The sequence below is a fragment of the Camelus bactrianus genome, chromosome 19 (genome assembly GCF_048773025.1).
Source record: "Camelus bactrianus isolate YW-2024 breed Bactrian camel chromosome 19, ASM4877302v1, whole genome shotgun sequence".
Classification (NCBI taxonomy): domain Eukaryota; kingdom Metazoa; phylum Chordata; class Mammalia; order Artiodactyla; family Camelidae; genus Camelus; species Camelus bactrianus.
In genome coordinates this window covers 10039342-10062709 of record NC_133557.1, presented here as the reverse complement: position 1 = coordinate 10062709, position 23368 = coordinate 10039342, and the positions used below count along the sequence as shown (strand labels likewise).

The window sequence follows — 23368 nt, the reverse complement described above, 5'->3', positions numbered from 1 at the left end:
AGGTACGCCAAGAGCTTGATATGTAAACAGACTATCACAACAGTGTGACACATGACAGATCAAGGACGCGCAGATCTCCGTGATACATGGCACGAGTGCCCAGTGGTAGGCGGCAGGTTCTGAGGTCAGCAGGCCCAGATGCCCTCCCCATCCTGTCTGGGATCTTGGGGAAGTTATTTTCTCTCCCAAGCCTCAATTTCCTCAACTGTAAAATGGGTTGTCAGGATTCGAAGATTTTGGCATTGGAAATGCTTACTGCTGTGCCTTGAGCTTCACTCAAGCGGTACAAACTAACTGTATTATCATTAAGTACAAGGGAACTGTGAGAGAGCAGACAGGAAGTGTCCTTCTGTAGGGAAGTTGGGGAGTTATCAGGGGTGGTTAGAGCAGAGGCCGCTTACTGAAGGCCCTGAAGGCCAAGCACAGGGTCTGGTACATAGGAGGAGCCATATGGATGCTGACTGAGCCAAGGAGTTCGCTTTGTGAATGAGGAAGGGAAGAGCTTACCAGGCAGAGGGGCCTACAGATGCAGAGCACACAGTGTGAAGGCATTCAAGGACTCTGGCTTCACCTCTAAACCAGTGTTACAGCTCGTTTCCACACATTCCCTTCAATTCAACCCAGGATCCTGGGCGGGAAGAGGCCTGGATGGCAAACCAAGGCTGGACAGATGCTCCATCAGGCAGAGGAATCTGGTCTCCTCTGTGGTGACTGTTATAAGTATCCCATTGTGCCATGCTCAGTCAGAACGGGGGACTTGAAATCTGACCGACAGTGACAGTAACAAGGATAACGTTCACTGACAGCTTTCTGGGTGCCAAGCACTGTTCCAGACAGTTTACATGAGTTCATCCTCACACAAGCCCAGGAAGCAGGTACTTTTAATAACTCCATTTTATAGATGAGGAAACTGAGGCTCAGAGAGGTGATATAACTTGCTTTAAGGTCATACAGCTTGCGAGTGGCAGAGCCAGGATTCACACTGGTTCCAAGCCCAAACTCTTGGTTATTACCCCTAGATGTTCTCTACCTTTCCTATCTGGAAATTTCTGCTGGAAAGTTGTGACAAGATGCTCAGGGGGCCTGTGACCTCTCTGAGGAATGGAAACCTGAAGGCAACAGAATCTTTGTATTTACAAAAATACTAAACGTTGTCAGGATTCTCCAGTGATTCAGTTTGGATTTTTAAACTAGATGCTCTGATGCAAATACAATGGCTCCTGAAACACAAAACGTAATGGGGTGAGGGCAGCGGGGAGGGAGGGGGAGGGTGGGAGCTGACACAAAGAGCAGCAGTAAATTTAGCTTCCAGTGACATTCTGATGCTGTTATCAGGGCGGAAGCGAACGCAGCAAGGGAAGACGGATGCTGGCTTCAAGTCATTGGCTCAGTTGGCACTCTGGGAGTTCTGCTTCCAGGCCATGTCCTAGAAAGGATGTGGAATTCGTGGGCCATTCCATCACAGTTGCTCCAGTGGAGACCCCAGCGTCTTCTCTCACCACCACGTGCACTCACTCACCTATGCATTTCCTGAACAAGGTCCCCACACCAGTCCTCCGCCTCCATTGCAGTCTTCACTGCTACCACCTTACTGGCTTCCTTCCTGCCTGCCACCTCCTCTGCCAGGAGCTCCTTCTGAAGCCCAGACCTGATCGTATCACACACCAGCTCAGAAGCCTCTGGAGGATGGACTACCAGGCAGTCATTAAACAAGAATTGAGGTCACTGCTGCTGGGAATAGAAACTGGTACAACGTCTATGGTGGATAATTTGGTAAAACCCATGTAAATCAAACATGCACGGAGCCTTTGACCCAGCAAATCGATTTCAAGGAATTAATCCTACATATACAGAAAAGCGTTTAGTAACAAGTTTATAAGGAGATTAACTTCAGCATGGTTTGTGACAACAGAAGACTGACACAACCTGACTGACCAGCGGAGGACTCTAAATCAGGGGCCTCTGCACGTGAGCGCAAGTCAGCATCGCCAGAAGGGCTTGTGAACAGACTGCTCAGCCCACCTTGAACTTCAGATTCAGACTTTGCCTTTCCAACAAGTCCCCCGGTGCTGCGGGTGCTGCCGGTCCAGGGATTACATTCTGAGCATCAGGGCTGTGGGGCCCAGGTGGCCACCACACAGCTGTGAAAGCAGAGCACGACCGCTCTCCAGGCACTGAGACGTTACATCTCCGACATACACGTGGGGAAAAAAACTAGGTGCAGAAAAGAGTGTATATATAACAAAAGAGCTGTACAGCAAAAATGAGGGGAAAGCATATGCTTATTTCTTTGAAAGGTCTGGAAGGTTACACACCAATCAGCTAACTGGGTTACTTCCAAGGAAGTGGCACTGGGGCGCTTTTCCTTTACACTTCTGCTTTGCTTGAATTTTCACCAGTGCAAATGGGTTGTAACTATGAAAATTAACTGCTGTGTTGCCTTCAGGATTCTGTCTGTACCTCAGAAGGGCTGCAGTCTCCCAGAACATCTTTGTGTTACCGCACCTGAGCCCCTGTCATGGGGACCCTCCTGAGGTCCCACTCCTCCCTCTCTCCGTGTTCTGCCTGCTGACCTCTCACCCACCCCGGCAAAGGTCACTGCAGCCTCCTCTAGCAGGTACATCAGAATGTGGTTCAGTCAGCTGGTTGCACAGCTGTTTCTCCCTGGTGACTGAGCTCTGTGAGGGGAGAGCTTGGCCTTCTTTGTCCCAGCAGCCCTGTTGCCCAGCCCAGGGGCCGGCACAGAGCAGGAGCCCAGTCCAGCTGGCTGGGGGGCTCCTCTGAGTTACAGGCCAAGGGCCTGTGAAGCAATCTAATGTAGCTGTTGCTGGGATTTGCTCCCTTATGGGACCACAGATCTCTGACAGGGATGGGCCCGGCTCTCAGATGGCTCCTCCCACGGCTACTTCTTCCCAACACACTCCTGGATGCCCCACCTTCTCCTCCCACGATTTCACAACTCGCCCTGCCTGTCATGGACAGCTGGGCCCCAGGGAGAACTGTGTCTTTCTGTGCCCCCTCTCAGCTAGCTGTGGGGTCGAACACTAGGGAGAATTCAAAACTCCTGGGTCCCCAAGCTAACTTTTCTCTCTCCTTGCCAAATGATCAGGGAAACATGACTCAGGGTAGAAAAAGGGAGTCATCTAGCTGTCCTCTCCCTAGGTCAAAATGCTACTTGTATGGGTCTTCAGAGGCACCTGCATCAAGGAGAGAGCCGGACCAGGACTAGGGACCCCTGGTTCTGCCCCTAATTGGCAGAGAAGTCATTTCTTTGACTCATTTTCTTTCTCTGTGCAGTGGGGATAATAAAACTGGCTGTCTGCCTCACTCAGTTGCTGGGAGAATCAGAGGGTGAAGGCTTTGTAAACTTTAGAGTACCTTGGTTACTGGTGGTGGGAGGCTACCAGGGGTCAGGCTGTCTGCAATTCCATGCACAGTCTTCCAACCCTCCTGTCCTGCAGGAGGTGCTGGGGAGAGGTATTCAGATGCTACAGTGGATCTAAAGCGCTCTTCATCCTTGCCCTCTGCCCCAGCCACTCCAGACCTTCCACTCTCTCCTGAATCGCCTCATACTGCTGCTTCCCTGGTTTACTCTGCCTGAAACGTCTTCTGGCTGAAATCCCACCTCTGTCTTAGGGCTCAAGCCCCCTCCAGCACAAAGTCACCCTCCCCTGCCCCAAGTGTGCTCAGTCTTTCTCCCTAACCCCTGCAGCACTGCTTGTACTACAAGCACAGCTCCAATGATTCCTCTCTCATCCAGACACCTAAATTCCTTGGTGACAGGGCTCTGACACACTCATCTTTGCAGCACCCCTCCACTCTGGACAACAGTGGGGGTTCAGGAAATTCTGTTGTCTAGAGATGTTTTCTGAAGAGATTAGTGATCCACACACAGGTGGTGCCAAGGAGAATTACTCACAGCCTGGGGAGGCACTCACAACAAGCACCCAGCTCACGCCATGCTGCCCTTCACAACCTCTGTCCTGGTCTGTTTCAGAATCTACCCCTGCACCGAGCATCTCCCTGAGAGGCATGGCAGGGAGGCTGAAAGCCACCTGAACTCTGCTTAGAAGAGGCAGAACAGTTAGGCAAGCGGGGCCACCTAAGTCCTGCCTGACCACTCCCCTCTGCATCTGACCATAGAAGGAACCAGCAGCAAGTTCTCTGATCCTGGGAAAAGAAGGTGGCTGGCCTCCGCCACTGCTCAAGTTGGGTAATGTTTCGAGAACGTGGGCTTGAGCAGTTTCAAAAGCAGCAGATGCTTTGTGGGTACTCTTTGGGGAAGACAGCTTCCGCTAAGGTTCAACTTCAGGTTTGGGTGGGGGAAGAGCAGCAGGGAACTGCAGATAGGGAGGTGGTGGAGGACGATGGGAGAGGCTGTCAGGAAGTGAGAAGCCACTGGTGCAATGGGCTAGAGAGGGCTTAATATATGGAAGAAGGGTGGGAGAGAGGAAGTCAGGAAGTGGAAGGCCTGGGGTTCTCTTAGGTATTCAGTGGGACAGATGTTGGAGGCCAGGGATGGGGTCTCACCCAGTCTCACAAGAGAGGCCAACAGCAGCTTAGCTACTCAGCAGGTAAGCTTCATTTGGTGGAGAGACTGTGTGAAGGGGCACAGGGAGAAGAGATACTTTGGGAAAGACTCAGGGTCTGGGGTGGGGACAGGGATAGGGATTCAGAATTAAGATCTGGGCTCAGGTTAGGACAGGTCTGAGGCTGGGTGGTGGTCAGAGAGAGGAAACCAGCAAACTAAGAGGTCTATGCCTGGGTAAAAAGAAAGGAACCAAGGTGCCAGGTTCTGAGGGGCTGGCTGACTAGAAATTATCCCAGAAAGTGATGCAAAAAACTGGGGCCTGAGCTGGGGGCTATATTCTTGTATTAGTTTTTTTGAGGTGGGGCAAGGGGCTGATCTGGGGGTTCAAGGACAGCACACTATGGGTCACAGATTCCAGCTGGACTGGTGTCAGAATCTAGGGATGCGCCTGGATGTGAGAATTTGCCCTGGGATAGGGTGAGGAATGACAGGAGACTGTACCATCTGTACCATTCAGGAGGTGTCAGGCCCAGTGCCCCATCAGGTACAGATGGGGGCTGACCCAAAGCCAGATGGAGTGACTGTTTCAGATGGGATGAGCAGCCAGGGCAGAGGATGCGGCTGGTCTGGCTGGGTCCAGCGGGCTCAGAACAGTGTCAGAATCACAGTGTGAGGGTCGGCCGACAGTGCTTCCAGTGCGGTGCACAAAGGGAAGGATGTGTCAAGGTCCCAATGCAGGGTATAAACCACTGTTTGAGGAAGGTGTCAGTACTTGGTTCGCGAATCGCTGCCCAGACCCTGAGCACCTAAGGCCAGCTCCGGGATGGGGGCCCGGGGTGGGGAAGCGGTGATAAGCAATACTGGGAAAGGGCAGTATCCGGGGAGAGGAGGTGTCTGTCCTGTCTAGGGCGGGTGGGGGGAGGGTCCGTGTCAGCCATGTCCCGGGTGGGAGGTGGACAGCGCCGGGTTTTGCCGCTGACCCTACCTTGCCGCGGGCGCAGCGCACCGAGCGCAGGGCGCCAAAGAAGATGGGCAGCAGCGCCATGAGCAGGAGGCTGCCGTAGGCCAGCGCAATGCCCTCGGGCGTGGAAGGCGGCCGCGTCGTGCCGTTGGTTGGGCCGGCTCCCTCGGCGCTGCCATTATGCGGGTCAGTGAGGGCCGAGTCCATGGCGAGGCCGCGCTCGGGGTCCGACTCCTGTTCCGGCCGCTGCAGCAGAGACGCAGAAGAGAAGACAGGCGCTGTGGGGAAAGCCACGTTCCCCTAAAGAAACAGGAAGTGACGTGCTTTCCTCGCCGGCCCGCCGCGCACGCGTGCGCGTTCACGTCTCCCCGCCCGCGCGCCCTCTAGTGATGGCAGAGGGCAGGACGGCCGGTTGCTAAGCAACTTGTTAGAGAAAGAAACGCTGGACCACGGCAGTGGACATCCATCCTGAGGATCCCATTCCCCAGTCTCAGTCAACCCCCTTAATCCCAGGCTCCCTCACCCCCACAGATCCTAAGAATTTGTTTACTCATGCATACATTCACCAAATATTTAACCGTTCCCGTACTCCTTAAATATTTGAGTAGCCCATTATATGCCAGGCACTGTCCTAGGCTCTAGGAACGCAGAAGGGAACAATATAGTTAAAAGTTCATCCCTATCCTCATTAAATTTGCGTTTTTTAGTGTGATTGGGGAGGTGTTAAGAGGGCAATAAATAAAATGAATAAAATAAATAAGAGTTTATAGGATGTTAATGTGTGGTTATATATGCATAGCATGTTAATAGAGATAAAAAACTTAGAGAGACCTCCCTCTCTAGGAACCCAGTGCACTTCTGTATATGGCTCAGTCCAGGGTGGTTGCAGCCAGTTCCAGAGGACAAAGATTAGGTGGCTGGCTCTGTAGATGGCCAGCTCTGTGGTGCTCCATGTGTAAGTGTGTCCAGGAGTGAGGTGAGGGTGTGGGTAGGAGTGATTTGGACTTGGGTGCAGGCCTGAGTTGTCTGGGGCTCCTGGCTATGCTACTAATGCCCTAGATAAGAGCTGGAGAAAGTATGTGACAGACAAACTGGAGAAAGCTGCACTCTGCCGGCACCTAGCACTGGAGAAACTTGGGGCCAAGCAGTGGGAAAAAAACATGCTCTCCAGGAACCCAGGAAGTGAGCCAACCTGGAACCAAGAAGGGAAGATCCATTCTCCTCCAGTGTCCCTCCAGTGCTCTCTACTGAAAAGGCTTAACATATACCAGCTGTCAAAGGAGAAATATTTACAAAGTCCAGCTCCATTATCACAGAGCTGGCAAAAATGATGGATTTAGAACAGAGAGGCAATAAGTTGATAAGTGACACAAATAATATAAAACCACATAGCCTGGTCCAAGCTGGACAGGTGGTGAGGTGGGGTTGGAGTATAAAATTCACTGTGAGAAAAGACAAAGGTGAGGAGTCAGACTATAAAAGCTTGGTTAGTAAACTTGTTTGCCTAGTTCATGCCGGGCACTGCTAATAACTTTATGGGTGTTTTCTTTGATCTCAATAACTCTGGTAAGATTAGTCCCATTTTGCAGATGAGGAAACTGAGCCTCACAGTGGTAAACTACCCAGCTAGGTCACACAGTCAGCAGAGGAAGAGGAGAGACTTGAATTCAGGGCTGTAGGACTCCAAAGTCTCTGCCCTTTCTAATATTCCAGCTATACAGAAGGCTAAGGAGTTTGGACCAGAGTAATGTAGTTCTGGGCAGATGGTGTACAGTTTAAGGCTCTGTTTTTCAGCAAGCTGGACATGACCTGAGTGGATGGGTGAAGGCAGTGTGCCTGATGAATTCATCCATCAATAATTCAGGCTACAGGATTTGCCCAGCAGCTGGGCCTCATGGCTCTGAGCCTCCTCATCTGAGAGCATACAATTGGAAATCAGAGACACTTCTGCTTCGTGCTAGGCTGAGCACTTGATTTAGTTTGGCCCTGGGGCAGATCTGGCTATCTCCCTTTACACTCATGGGAGACTGAATATGACCCAGGGAACTGAGGGGTCGACTCAAGTTCAGAAAGCTCCTGTCAAGGCTTCTGGAGGATTGGATTTCTGGCTTGGAGCCAACCTGTCTTGATATTCTCCGGAGACAGGGATAAGATAGTCTGGGGGGGGGGTGCCCCAAGGCTTTATCTGCTGAATCCTCCTGTATGGTGTTACTTTCTCATAGGAGATCTGAGCTGAGGTCAAGAATGGAGCCTGTTTAGACCCTGGGGTAGTTGAATTACCAAATACTTGTTCTAAAGAAAAATGCAGCCCTACCCCCCATTCCTTTTCATCTATTCAGTCACTGTGAATGAATTTCAGATTTTCCATTTTTTTCTCATATATTTGCATACATTTACACACACTTGCATACACTATTACATGCTTAAATAATTCCAAAAATAATAAAGCGAGGCTCATCAGTGGATGCTAAAACTACGTATGGGGAAAAAGGATTTTGAGGAACAGGATATTCACACAATTTGCCCCACAGATTACTTGTTAATTGTAAAAGGAAAAACTTCCCTTTATAATGGAGTGATCTGGTGGACACTCCCTGAACCAAGCCACCAAACTTAGCATCACCAAATGGGATGGGACAAAATGACTAGATGTGATGTAAGAAGAGGGGCACATTATCCGTGTAGCTTTCTTGCCAAACATGTTTAACTTGCATCTACTCATGAGGAAACATCAGCAGAATTCAGACTGTGGCGTATTCTACAGGACAACTAGCCTGAACTCTTCAAAAGTGTCGATGCCATGAAAGAGAAAAGAAAAATCTATGCTGTAGATGAAAGGAGAATGAAGAGAAAAGCAATGTAATGTATCATCCTTGATTGGTTCCTGAATCACACCATTTGACAAAAGGCTACAAAGAAAATTTTCAGATGAGCAGAGGAAATGTAAATATGGATCGTTGGGGTGTGATAATGGAATTGTGGTTCTGCAGGACCTTGCTGACCAACGTGTGATTCCCCAGACTAGCAGGATCAGCTGGGAGCCTGTAAGAAATGCAAAATCTCAGGCTCCACCCAGACCCAGTGGATCGCCAGGTGATCCACATGCACCTTTAGCCTGAGAAATGCTGGTGTAGGAGACCCTCCTTCTTTGCAGGAGGTATAGTCCCCCCATCAGAAGCCCAGGAGACCTGGTGTTCTTGATCGTTGTGAGAGATGCACAGGAAAGCAGGAAAACTCTGGGTAAATATTCACTGTACTAGCTGCTGAGACTGTTGGGCCTTTAAGTACTCACACTCAATAAATATTTGTATAGGAATGAATGAATATATTGTTCCTTCCATCTAACCTTCTTTATCTTACTCCACAACCTTGGTTAACCCCTACTCGTCCCTCAAAGCTCAAGTCAAGTGTTATGTCCTCTGGGAACCTCAGGGCACTCCTAGTGTTTCTAGTAGCCAGCAGTCAATGCCACAAGGTTTCACTAAGATAAAAGAAACAAGGAGGAACATTCTCTGCTTCTATCCCTCCTTACATTCAGGCCAGAATCCTCACTCAGGAAGATCTTCTTGGAGGCCACAACGGCTCACGTGGCTTGTGTTTTCAGTTCTACAGTCAGAGAGGAATGCCCACATAAGCCTACTGGGGAATATGTCCAAAGATTTTCCTCAATACCTTTTTTTTTTCCCTGGCCATAGCAGGAAGTGTGTGTCCCTGGGGAACAAATGGACAAAACGTGCTGGGTGTGTACCAGAGGATAGCAGGCAGCTACAAGAAGCAGCGAGCCGAGTGCCTCCTTCGCTAGTGCACATCCTGGTTTGGGCAGGACAGTCATGGTTTCTGCCCTTTGCCCCAGCCTGATTATTAATAGAACCCCGTACTGTCTCAAGACTGTACCAGTTTGCGATAAATGCTGGAGAGGATGTGGAGAAAAGGGAACCCTCCTACACTGTTGGTGTGGTTGTAGTTTGGTGCAGCTGTTATGGAAAACAGTCTGGAGATACCTTAAAAAACTAAAAATAGACTTACCTTATGATCCAGCAATCCTACGTGTAGGCATAGATCCGGAGGAAGCTCTAATTCAAAAAGATACATGCACCCCAATGTTCATACCAGCGCTATTTACCAGCCAACATATGGGAGCAATCTAAATGTACGTCAACAGATGACTGGATAAAGAAGTTATACAGTGGAATACTACTCAGCCATAAGAAAGAATGAAATAATGCCATTTGCAGCAACATGGATGGACCTAGAGATGATCATATTAGGTGAAGTAAGCCAGAAAGAGAAAGAAAAATACCACATAATATTGCTCATGTGTGGAATCTAAAAAAAAACTGACACAAATAAACTTACTTACAAATCAGAAACAGACACATAGACATAGAAAACAAACTTACGGTTACCAGGCAGGGAAGGTGGGGTGGAGGGAAAAATTGGGAGATCGTGATTTGCAGATACTCTAACTAGGATATATAAAATAGATAAACAGCAGGGTCCTACTGGATAGCACAGGGAACTATATTCAATACCTTGTAATAATCTATAATGAAAAATAGTATTTAAAGGAATATATAACTGAATCACCATGCTGCACACCAGAAATTAACACAACATTGTACACGGACTATAATTCAATTATAAAAATAGTGGACCAGTTTGGAAGATATTGTGTGGTCACTATCATAGGTCAGGTTCTAGCAGAGCCTGAGATAAGTATTCTTATTTGGTGGGAAGTGTCCTTAGGAAGAAGAGATAGAGGGAAGGCAGGAGATAGAAGGCCAGTGAGGATGGGGTCTCAGCCAGAGACTCGCTCCAGCACAACCCCAAGGGGACCTCTGGGGCACAGACTGAGACTTGTGGCCTCTTGTGCCCCTGTATCTGTCAGTCACTGGCCACAGTCTAGGGGTCAGGCTAGTTGGCTTCTGTTTGACCAGGAGCAATTCTCCAGAGAAGGTGGCAGCTGTGAGCATTTTTTAGCCAATACTCACAACAGCTGGGGGTCTGGCCACTATGTCTGGTAAAGGGGATCTGGGTGGGATCCCAAGTGCATCCCTTATCATCCCCCTACCCTCATCAACACCTATAGATCTTTAAAATGTTGAACTGAGCATTAATAACACACATGATATGATTTATAGAAAATGAAAGTACCTATCACGTAACAACACTGCAAATATAACAGAGATGTTTACATATGAAAGGATACAAATGGAGTCCATTAGAATGGTTGCCTATAGGAGGGTTGGAATGAGAGTGGGAACTGGTAATTAAAACAAACAAAAAAATATGTACATAAGTAAAGCAAGACAGGGGTGATGTTAGTCTACCATGAAGGAACAAGTGTGATGAACTCATTCCTCTGCTCCTGACATTCAAAAAGGAAATACAAGATCTTCGAAGACTTTAAGAAAAAGCTGTCATTTAAAGTTCCCTTTCTTCTTTGTTGGGTTGGGGACGAAGCCTGGGTTTGCCAAGGGAAAGGCAAATGCTGCTCTGACGGTCAGTGCTGTGGTTTGCGAGGGCTAGAAGCCCAGCTGGACAACTTTAGGCAAAGGTGGAAATGTTCAGGCTCTTGAACTACAGGGAAGAGGTTAATAACCAACTCCTAGACAGCAGAGGCAGGGACAGAGCTGGGCATCAGTTACCCTGCAAAACCAGGGTGTCTCCACCGTCAGGATCTTTCTCTGCTTTTCTCTGGCGTGTCTTTATTCTCTTTCACAGTCAGACTGAGGGCTACAACAGCAGCACCATGAGCTGAGTTAACACTCTATGATTGGCCTCAGGGACCCAGAGGCCCCCAGGTTCATGTGCCTCCTTGGCTCTGCGTGGTCAGGGTGTCCAGCTCTACTGTTACAAGTCATCTGGGGGCAGGGAGTGAGGCTTCCATCCCATGGTCTGAGTCTAGGGTCAGGGAGGATTCCTGTAATCTTGGGCCAGGCCATAGGATGTTTGAATGATGGAATCTTAGTTCCAGAATGTGAGCACTGCAAGGTACTCAGGTGAAAATCTTACTGCCTCGGCAATGGTATTTTTGCGGGGATGGGAACTGCACATCGGTATAGTATGGGAAGACAACCTTGACAATCTGCTTAAGGGGAATGTGACATCCTAAGAGCCCGGGCTGGCAGGTGCCCAAAAGCAGAGATGGCAAATTTCCTTGGCATTAGAATTAATGGGGAATTTGTGGGAGGGGGAGAATGAGACAGAAATGAAGGGGAGGATGGAGGAAGCAGAGGAGCCAGGGAGATGGTGAAGCTGGGACACTATGTGGAGAGAGGGGAAGATTCCCACCGGTGGGCGGGCAAGTGCGTTTATGCGGCTCTGGCGTGAGCATCTCTGTTCTCCCGAATCTTCATATAGTTTTCCACACCCACAGAGTGCCCTGGCGGGGCGAGGCTGTGTGCATATCAGGGATTTCCCTATTTGGTTCGACTCTGAGTGGTACGAGGAGCTCTCCACTGGGGAGAAAGGATTTGGGAGACAGAGTATACCACGAGCACTCTTCCTGCTGGGTAAACAGACCACAGAGGAGATGGTGGTGGCTTTGGCTAGGCTGTGGCTGGTGGAGATGGAGAGAAGTGGACGTGATTAGATACAGTTAGAGAATTTCTGATTTAGGATTTTATTTAGAAAATAGAATCAGCAGGACTCCCTGATGGGGTGTGAGGGAAGAGGAGGAACCGAGTCCTGGGTTTCTGAATTGAGCTACGGGATGATGGAGATTCTATTAACAGAGATGGGGAAGATTTCTGGGGGCGAGTTATTCTCTCTTGTTAATTGAGAATTGTGTTTCTTTGGGAGACAGCGGCTCCCCTTGCCCTAGTGCCCTCGTCTGCCAGCAGAGGGCAGTCTAGGCCAGTTATCAGACTCAGCCCAGGTGAAATGGGGAACCCAAGACCTGTCTGGTGGGCTGGGCACTGGCTCTGGGAAGGCCACTGCCTGGCTGATGTAAAAAGAGCAAGCCTACTCTGAAGCTTAAACTCAGCCTTTGAGGTTGATCCAGACACAGAAATCTGAGGCTGTCCATGTCCGAGGCTTTTGGCCAATCCAGGCCACATCATGTCTCCCAGACTATTTCAACAGCTTCTTAATTCATCTCCTGAAGATACCTCAGCATCTTATCTCTTTGTTTGAAACCCTTCAATGGGTCCCCACTGCCCTCAAGATAGTCTTATATTCCTCACCATGGCCAGTTCTTTAAACCACACCATCCCATGTCTGGTAATACTAAAACTCCAGATTGCATCCGGTCCCCAGCAGCCTTCTGAAGGGTGAAGGAAGCAATTATAGAACAGTAAGCACATCCCCATCTCTTTGGTGGGGACCCCGAGTCCCAGAGAAGAGAAGGGATTTGATAAAAGCAAAACAGGGGATGAGACTCAGAGCAGGGCTAGAAACCCAGGCCGCTGGCCTCCCATCCCAGAGCTCTTTCCACAATGAGGCAGCTCTGTTTGGCATCACACGGGGCCTGTCTGCCCCCAAAGAACTCCTCAGTTCTAAACTAATAGTGCCTGAAATTCCACCATTAGAGATCATTTCCTTTGATGGGGGCATATGGTGTTAAAGGCTCTTCAGTCTTCAGGGAGCCCCAGCTAATGATGAAAACCTCTGTGATGAGTCCTACACTAAGCTTATGTCAGCCTGTTCCCAGGAGGATGAGTTGGCTGACAGGCAGCCAAGGGTGAGATGCCGTGGGAAGGAGAGCCTGACTGACGGTGAGAGGAATGTAGGAAGCACCGAGTGAGGCAGGCAGAAAAACGGGGGCAGGGGTGGGAGTGTTAGCCATGGAAAACGCGGGGCCTCGGGGAACTTGGTTTCATCACCAACTTGCCGTGTGATGTTGAGCAAGTCTCTTTCCTACTCAGAGCTCTGATCTGGGTCAGTGCTATGGAACAAACTTGCTTCTGGGTTTATCTGAATTCTCTTGGTGTCAGGAAGTTGGGGCCCCGGATGGTGGTTGCCATAGCAACTATCTCAGTGGTGATAGTGACCAAGGAGACTGTTGCCAAGATGATAATTACCAGGTACAAGAGCCACATGATTGCCTCTCAGTTCTGCCTTGAGCCAGGTTCTTCCCTGTCCACCCCTTTACATCACCTGCTAACGTTCAGGTTCAGCATCCTTGGGTGGCAACCGGACAAGTTGCCACCCAAGGATGCTGTCAGGAGTCAGGGACCGGTGTTCTAGGGCTCTTGCTTATGCTAACAGGCCGTGTGATCTTGCGCAAGTCTCTGCTTCTCTCTGGGCCTTAACTTCCTCATCTGGAAAAAGAAGAGTTTGCCCAAGTCGCTTTTACCTCTAAATTTCTATCAATTCACCTTAAACAAGAGACAAAGCTGTAAGCCAAAGGTCGTTTCCAAGGATGATATGAAAAGTGTTAACTTTTATGGCTGTCACTCACTAACGTGTCCACGTGGGGGACGGCTCTGCTACAGCAGGTATTACCCCTTCAGTGGATGTAAATGGGGAGGTCTGTGTGGTCCCAGGGGACGGTCTGGACTGGCGTTACTTGGAGGGTAACAGCATTCGGGACAGGGGTTCTTAATAACTAGGAGGAATGTATCTAAATATTTTGACAACTGGTAAGGCTCTACTTTGCCCCCTGGCTGAATACCAGACTTGGGCGTCTCTATAATGGTGGGATCACACACTTCATGAGAAGCAAAGAGAGATTTTCCAGGCAGAGGGGCCGCACTAACATCACAGAGATCAGACCACTGATGAAGCCAATGGCTTTCAAGCTCAGCCTGGTCAAGATCTCCGAGAGTCAGATCAATCCCTCTTCCTGGCCACCGCGCCTCCCTGAATCAGCTGTGCACAGTCCCCAGAGAGCTGGATTTGCCAGTGCCTCGATTCCAGGATGGCGGATGCCCAGACAAGCCGGCCGGGCACAGCAGGAGCTGGCAGGGTTGGGGAGCCTAAGGAGGAGGCAAGGAGCTCGGGGGACGCCCGCTCCGCCTCTCCCAGGAGACCAAGTTCTGGGCAGATGCCAGACCCTTGGCCTCCCGGATCTGCTCCCCCTCCTTGCCTCTCCCGGCAGGACTTTGCAAACAGCCTCTCCGGATGAGGATGGACACGGCTGCCGCCTCCTCCCTGCACACTTTCCATTCCCAGCCCTGAGCCTCAGCCAGGGTTCCTCGGGAAAATTGGCTGAAAGAGACATTTTCCATGCTCTTGACTCCTCTGCTGGGTGGCTGTCCCTGCCTGTACTCTCTTGTCTCTTCTGCAGCTGGTCACCCAGACCCAGAAGGAGGGGAAGTATTTGGTCAACTGGTTGCTGCTCATTCACCACTTAATTGTATATGCCATTTTATCTGCCTGGGCCTCAGTTTCCTAACGTGTGAGATGAATGAGCTACCCTGGGAAGCAGACTTGTGAGTTAGACATTCCTGATTTAATCCTTAGCTCTGCAGGTTACTAACTGTGTGACTTGGACAAGATAATTTGCCTCTTGGAGCCTCAGTTTTCCTCGTCTGTGAGATGGTGTCTCTCACTGTTGTGAAGATTAATGAAATAGCCCTGGTAACTGGAAAGAAAAGTACCTCTCAGCTCCAGAGTGGAGTAGCCTAGGCTAAGAACCGAATCCAGCCCTTGGAAGCTGTAGTTTCAAAGGTTTCACCAGGGTTTTGGGCAGTGACTGGCATAGTCATTGAGAGGAATATTGCTCAACTTTGGTATAATCAGAGAAATAAACCATGTAAACAGTAAACCATGAGACACCTTTTTCCCTCATCCTGTCCCTGAGAGAATAGTTAATGAGAAAAGACTGGTCTTTTGGGTTCCTAGACCCAAAATTTCACTGTGTGTGTGTGTGTGTGTGTGTGTGAGTGTGTGTGTGTGTAGAGGCCTCCCCACACCAGCAAGCAATTCTCGGCCACCCTGCTATCTACCTTGAGATAGCATCAGATTCCACAGATAAAGCGCTCAGTCCCACAGGACGGCCCTCGACTTCTGGGTCGTTACCTGTACTTCTGGCTGGCTGACAATACATCAGAGGTTCCCACGACCCCCTCCTTGGGTTTGATTAATTTGGAAGAATGGCCCACAGAACTCAGGAAATTCTTTCACTCACTAAATTACCAAATTATTACCAGGGATATGAAAAGCATACAAATCAACAGCCAGATGAAGAGATGCATATGGTGAAGTCCTGAACAAAGGACCCTCTGTCCTGGTGGAGCTTGGAGCTCAGCACCAGGACACGTGGAGGCAGTCTGTTTCCCCAGCCTGGAAGCTCTCTGAACACCCTTGTTGTGGGTTTTTAGCTAGGCATGACCTATTGACTCATTGGCCATTGGTGATTGATTCAACCTCCATACCTCTCACCTCCTGGGAAATCAGAGGGTGGGACTGAAAGTTCCACTCCTCTTTTCAGGGTTGGTCCCCTTGGCAACCAGCCCCCATCCTTAAGTACTTTCCAAAAGTCACCTTCATTAACATAAACCCAGATGTGGTGGAAAGTGGCTTGTTACGAATAACAAGACATCTATTCCACCTTCATGGCTCTGCAGCTAGTTTTCAGGAAATGAGGACAAGAGAGCAAATATTATAACAAAAGATACTCCCATTATCTCTTATCACTCAGGGTATACCAAGGGTTTTGGGAGCTGTGAGGCAGGACCTGTGGACACACAAAATATATGTGAGGAATACACCCTGATTGTCTGAACGACAAAATATATACTTCTTATAAATGACATTGCAACTGGTACCATCTAATGTGGGTCATGATGTGGGGAATTGGGCACTGTTGATATGAATATAAACAAAAAGAGCCCTTTTAGAGGCAAGTTGACAGTTTGTCAAATGTAAAATGTACATGCCCTTTGACCTAGTAAATGTGAATTTGGTAATCTCTCTTCCATGTGCAAGGATATTCACTGCCATACTGTAAGGGCAAAACAGTTACAATGACCTAAATTCACTCACTTTCAGTGGTGAAATATGTACATCCATACTGTGGAATATTTTGCAGCAATAAAAAAGAACAGGTTAAAGGAAAAATGGACAGATCGAAAGGAGAAATGGACATGTCACAATTATGATTGGAGATTTCAACACTCCCTTCTCACAAATTGATAAAACAAGTAGGCATAATATCACTAAGTATATGGAAGAACTGAACAGCATTTTCAATCAACTTGACCTAATTGACATTTTCAGAAGAGTACACTCAACAACGGCAGAACTTAGATTATTTTCAAGAGCACGTGGAACATGGATCATGATAGACCCTATGTTGAACCATATAACAAATCTTTGCAATTGAATTAACTTAGAAATCAACAATGAAAAGACATGTAGAAACCCCTCAAATATTTGGAAATTAGACAATATATTTCTGAATAACCTATGGGAAGAAAAGAGTCAAGGGACATTGGAAACTATTTTAAACTGAATGATAATAAAAATATAACATACCAAAATTTGTGGAATGCAGCTAGAGCAGTGCTTAGAAGAAAATTTATAGTTTTATATAAATGACATAGCTTTTTTTCTAATGTAGATTTACATGCTTACCTTATAAAAGAAGAAAGATCTCAAATAAATAATCTAAGTTTCTATATTAAGAAGCTAGAAAAAGAAGAACAAAATAAATCTTAAAATAACAAGATAAATTTATATTTACTGGCATGGATAGGAAGCCAGGAGAAATTAAGTGAAAAGTGCAAATTATACCTAATACGTACAGTATCATGGCAGTGATTGCTTGCTGTCCCTTACTGCCCCTTCTACCTTTCCTTAAAACATAGAATCCCTGATTTGGAGTTGGCACATGGCTATTCAGAATAAAATATTCTGGAATCCTTTGCAATGAAGTGTGGTGATGTGACTAAGTTCCAGTCAATGAGATGTAAACAGAGGTGATAAATGCATCTTCTGAGAGGCTGTGATTTTTTGGAGGGCCCTACACTTCCTGCTGGCTGAAATGTGACTGTGACCACTGCAGCTTGAGCAGCATAATGGATTAAAGATGGTGGAACCAGAAGATAGAAGGAGCCAGGTCCCTGCACTGCGGGATGCCATGCCAGCCTTGGACTGCCTGCTTCTGGGCTTCTTTTACATGAGGGGGACAAATACCTCTCTCTTGTTTCCATCATTGCTATATGGGACTTCATCCCTTGCAACTTTTCAGTCCCTTGTAACTTTCATTCCCATGCAATGGAACACAAATAACTATGACCCCATTTATGTGGAAGAAGGCAAGCAAATCTTGTGTGTACACCAGATGGGTGATTTTGACTTTGGTACATAAATCCCCAAGATAATTTGCTTCAACATTGAAGACATTCTGTCTTACATAACAGTCATTCTGGAGGTTGGGCACCTTCTGGGTTGGCATGACTTCATCATCCAGGACCCAGGGACTCCCCATTTTTGGCTTTGCCACCTCCTGACTAGATCCTGTCATCATTGCAAGATGGTGGCTATAATTCCAGGTGACACATCCATACACTTCAATGATCAGGAAAAAGGGACTGTCCCTTTCTGCTACAGCTCTTTTATTTTTATTTTTTGGCTTGTTTGCTTGTTTTTCAGCTCTTTTTTAAAAGCGAAGAAACTTTTTCTAGAACCAGCCAGCAAGCCAACCTTCCTTCATAGCTCATTGGTTACAGCTGTGTTGTAGGTCCATCTTTAAACTAAACTTTTGCTTAAAGCAATCAGGGTTTATTCTTGATCCCATGAAAAAGAGCAAAATTGTGGCTGTGACAGTGTGGAAGAAAAGAAAGATAGCCAAATGTCTGCTACAGTGTGTATGTAAATAGGCTGAAAAATCAGGAGGAGTACACCCCAAACTGCTAATGGTGGGCACCCCTGGGGAGAGGATGAAAGGAGTTCTGTGGCAAATACTAAAACTGCTATCCAACAACACTTACTCATCTCTCCTGCTCACAAAAGGGCAGCAAAGGGATGAATTTTTATAACCGAGCCAGGTGTGGCGATCTCATTCCTCTTTGACAGATAGTTGCCTTCTCAGCCTCCCCTGCAGCTAGAAGGGGGTCATAAGACTCAGTCTGGCCAATGAGATATGAAAGGAAACTGCTAGGAATCTAATTTACTCCTTGATAAGAAGAAAATCTCTTTCTAACCATTCCTCTTCCATTCTTGCTTGGGATACTGGTGTGGGGATACGATGCTTGGAGCTGTTGCAAACATGTTGCAACCGGAAAGGAAATGCCTAGAGAATTATGGAGATGCAGACACAGGGCCCTGATCTTTTAAGGCTGATGAATCAACCTTAGAATTGCCTACTTTGGGACATCTAGCTAGAAAATATCCTTATAAGGATTTCTATCATGAGTAGCTAAAGGCAGCTTACCACATAAATAAATTTTTGCTTTTACTGTATATTTTCTCTTCTGATTTATTCTTGCAATTAAAATGTATTCTTTCTGTAATTCAAAGTTCAGTTTTAAAAATGTGCCACTTGGCATCGGGTACGTTGGGTATCTCAATAGGCCTGAGGAGGCACTTTTGGAAAGGGGTTAGGGAGGAGCTGAACAAAGGGAACAAGCCGTTCTTCGTAATTAAGTATTAACTTCATGGTATGAGGGATGACCTTGTAGACGGGGGATGGCTGAGAATACATTTCTCTATCACTATTTGGGTTTAGATCAGAGGTTACAGACCGTCGGCCTCTGGTCAGAATTTGGCTGGGGTCATGTTTTGATTCTCCCATCCAGGGGTTAAAAAAATTGGGGTTAGCAATAATTATTGAAGAATTGGGATACTTCACATAAATATCTGGCTTGCTGGTTTCCTTAGAAAAGTGGAAATATCTAGCAGCACTGGGTTCGTATCCTAACGGGAGTAACAGGAAGCCTAGTTCTGTCATCCCTTTAGGCAGGGCAGGACTTCCGGTTTGCCACAGACCTTGACGCTCCCTAATGTCCATCGCCCTGGCTACTTCACTGACTTATGTCACCTGTCTGATTCTGTGAGCATTTGAGTTAGTGGTCCCCAGTTTAGGTTTTAGAATTAATGTGTGCATGTGTGTGTGTGTGTCTGTAAGCTTCAACAATGGTTTCCTAGACAACTCGCCCTGTGAAAAACCATTGAGACTCATTCACATGGGTGGGCAGACCTTAAAAGAGGACTGAGTTTGGAGTGGTCACACTTACTCTGGACCATTCTGTAAGACTAGAAGAGCTAAGAACACCCTTGCCTGGAGTCTTCATCCAGCCCCAGTAACTCAGGTTTCTGAAGATTACTGTTGGGGGTGAGGGATAATTCTGAGGCAAGACCTACCTCTGTCAGTAAGGAGTAGGGTTTTCTGAAAGGGGGGTGGAGATTTGCCCAGTGTTAGGTTTGAAGAAGTGCTCCAGCATGGGCTAGAGGGAGACAGGAAAGGTCACACTCTGGGGACAGTGTTCCAGTGCCCCCAGCATCCCACTGGGAAGGAACTCTTTTGACTTTAGGGTCTTCTCTATATATTCATTACAATAAGACTGAGTTTGTGTGTTGGAGGAGAGTGGAGACCCAGCCACGGCCTTCCTACAGCCTCTACTTTATCCTGCGATGGTAGGCAGACTAATAGCCCCCCAAAATGTCCATGTCCTAGTCTCTGGAACCTGTGAATATGTTATGTTATGTGGCAAAGGGGAATTCAGGTTGCAGATGGAATTTAAGGTTGCTAACCTGCTGACTTTAAAACAGGAAGGGTATTCTGGATTGTCTGGGTGGGCTCAATGTAATCACAAAGGTGGAAGAGGGAGGCAGAAGAGAGAGAATCAAAGAGATGAAAGCGTGAGCTGGACTTGGCCCGATGTTGTTGGCTTTGAAGATGGAAGAAGGGGTTGCGAGCCAAGAAGAGTGATTGGCCTCTAGCAGCTGAGAAAGGCAAGGAACTGATCTTCTCTAGATCCTCCAGAAAGGAATGCAGCCCTGCTGACACCTTGGTTTTAGTCCAGTGAGATGCAAGTTGGACTTCTATTCAGCAGAACTGTAAGCTAAGACATTTGCGCTGTTTTAAGCCATTAAAGTTTGTGGTAATTTGTTACAGCAACAAAAGGAAACAGAAGCAACAGGCCACCTGGAGAAGTAGCTGAGACTCCACTTTACTGCCAGTATCCACCTCCAGACCTGTGAATGATTCCAACTCCAGCCATGTGAGGTGATTCCAGTCACTCCAGTCTTTGTGCGTTTCCAAGCTGAGGTCCCAGAGAAGAGCTGTGCCCACTTTGCCCAGCCCAAGTTCCTGACTCACAAAATCTCTGAGTATAATAAAATGATTGTTTTTATGCCACTAAGCTTTGGGGTGTTTTGCGATGCAGCATAGTAACTGGAATAGTGATCTATCTTAGCCTTGAACTTGAACCAGATGGAACTGGGGAAAATGGCACACCCTGCTGAACTCAGAGCTCCTATCCCACCATTAGTATTATTTTTAACTAAGCCCTGAACTGAACAGAAGAAAACACTTCTGAAATTGAAACTGAACTTGCAGATTTCTTCAAGCTGTTGAATGAGAATATTCAAATATTCTTGAGACAGTCGCATAAAGAATTCCACATTAACCCCTTCACTCTGTATATTTTGATTTGCCTAAGTTCACTCCGTCATGGCAGAGCTAAGAGATTCTTAATCCTTTTTTTTTTTTTTTAAATAAAGCAGCCAGCTGTGACCCTCTCTACCCTCCTTACCTTCCTTCAGAGCACACACCCTTGTCAAAGTTTGCTGAATGGTTGAACTGTGCCTGTGAGATGTCAATTTCCCACCATCCAAGGACAAGGGACTTCTAGCCTGAACCTGATTCCTTGAGGGTCCCGGAGTGGAAGCTTCATGCCCCTGGCTGAGAAACTGGAACTTTCCATCAAGGCCAGTGATCCTCAGTATTTGAGCAACCAGGCTGGGGTGTATTGGGAGCCAGGTGGCCTTCATCTCATCCGGATTAGGCCGGCACAGTTTGTGGCTCTCCCCCATAGTGAAAGGGCAGGGGCGGGGACTCCAAGGAGACTTGAGGCCCTTGGGGAGACATTCATCTTTCCAGAGCTTTATCACTTTTTCCATAACAGTTTCCCTTCAAGGTGGAAAGACCCATCTGGCGGCTGAGGATACTCTCAATGTGCTTTTGTTCTCTGCCCTGTCCCCAGCCCAGGCAGTAGGGGACTGGGCCGACACCACCCTGTGCTGGACTTGCTGAACCGGTGGACAGTGTGATATAGATGAGCCCTTCACACCATGGGCCTAGATTACCTTGGTTTAAATCTTGGTGCTGCTACTTGCTATCTGTGCAAACTTGGCAGGGTATTGAACCTCTCTGTGCTATAGTTTCTCCATCTGAAAACTGGCATAGTGATAATATGACCGGTGACCGGTTTTGAGGATTTAAGATATGAAAAGCACTTAGCACAGCACCTGATACATGGTAAGAGTGATGGAACTGCTTGCTGTTATGATTACATAACCTTGGCTGATTCATCTCTTTTTTCTGGGCCTCAGTTTCCCCAACTGTGAGATGAAGATGACAGTTCCTACCTGCCTCTTGACAGCTGATCTGAGTGTGACTACTGACTCCCCTTTCTTGCTGTGTGGCCTTGGACAAATTTCTGGGGTTCTCTTAGCCTCAATGTGCTCATCTGTTATCTGCTAAATGGTACCTATTAAGCAGATGGTTGTGGTGATGATGAAGTGAGAAAACACGTACCAAGCATGGAGCATAGCGCCTACCACACAGAAAGAGCTAAAACAGAGTTAGCTTTTTTTTTTTTTTTTTTTTTTTCGGTTTGTTTTTGTGGATGAGAAAGAACTTTCTAAACTATAATAGGCCACGTCCCTGGGAGGAGTATTGTGGTTTTCTCACATGCTTTCCCAGCCATGCCTTGTTCGCAGACGCCTAGAATCAGAGAGGTCAGGATTAGGAAAGGCCATTTTACATATCCGTTAATTAAGCCATTCCACAAATATTTACTGATCACCTAATGTGAGCCAGGTCGTGATGCAGGTGTTAAGGAAAGAGTCCAGCATCGAGGGTCCTGCCCTTGTGGGCCTCTCATTTCTGTGGGGGAGGCAGACAGCAGATGTGGGAGTACATGAATATATGCTACAAGTTCAGATTCAATCCCTTTATTTTACAGATGAGGAAAGTGAGGCCTGAGAAGGGAAGAGATTTTTTCCCGAAGTCCTCCAGTGTCAGAGCAGGGCAAAAACTCCCGAGCAAGTTTTCAGTCTCAAAATAAACCCTGGTTTCCCTAAGGTCGGAAGATATGACAGCAGGAACCGTTTACTGAATCTTCCCCGACACAGGAACTGTTAGAAGTACTTTACACAGCTTAAGTCATTTAATCCTCACATCAATCCTGAGGGAGGGAATGGTCATGAATCTCATTTTATAGATGCGGAAACTAAGGCGCATAGAGGCGGGGAGCAGGGGTTGAACACGGACCCCTTGGTTTAGGGCCACCACCGTGCTCTCTTGCTCTGTTGGCTGCATGCTTATCCCCCCACCCCCAACCAGTCTGTACTATTTCTTTCTTTCTTCCCTCCCCTTGTACCCCAAAAATTCTGGTCTCAACAATTTCTTCCATGCTCTGAGTAGCCTCAGGTAAGCCCTCTCCCCTTCCTGCCCTCAGTTTCCCCATCTGTGAACTAAGAGGATTGGATTACTGTCTGGGCTTTCCTTGATGCCCTGATTAGCTCCTTATCAGTTTGCAACGATTTTATTCATGTTCTTGTTTTCTAGCCTGTCTTTCCTACTAAACTGTGAGCTCCAGGGAGCAAAACCCTACTTATGTCCACCACTACCTCCCGGGAACCTGGCACTGTGACCTGCACTTAGTAGGCCCTCAATAAATATCTGTGGATGAAGAAAGGAAGGAATCATGGTGATTGTCCTCAGGCTTTTCCAAACCAGTGCCTGCGCTCTCTCCCTG

General features: G+C 47.6%; 1 protein-coding gene across 4 annotated transcripts in view; it reads right to left on the bottom strand.

Annotated features, from left to right (window-relative positions):
* Window positions 1–5822, bottom strand: part of HM13 (histocompatibility minor 13) — a 36344-nt gene extending 30522 nt beyond the window's left edge. For 3 of the 4 annotated variants that reach the window (XR_835709.3, XM_010960903.3, XM_045521072.2), the window contains exon 1: window positions 5517–5821. Coding sequence is in view for 3 of the 4 variants with exons in the window: in XM_010960903.3 (XP_010959205.1) it covers window positions 5517–5699 (183 nt within the window). In the remaining variant the exon portion in view is untranslated. Of the gene's footprint in view, window positions 1–5516 lie in introns of all 4 variants that reach the window. The other variant, XM_010960904.3, reaches the window with a different exon arrangement.
* Between the last annotated feature and the right edge of the window lie 17546 nt (window positions 5823–23368).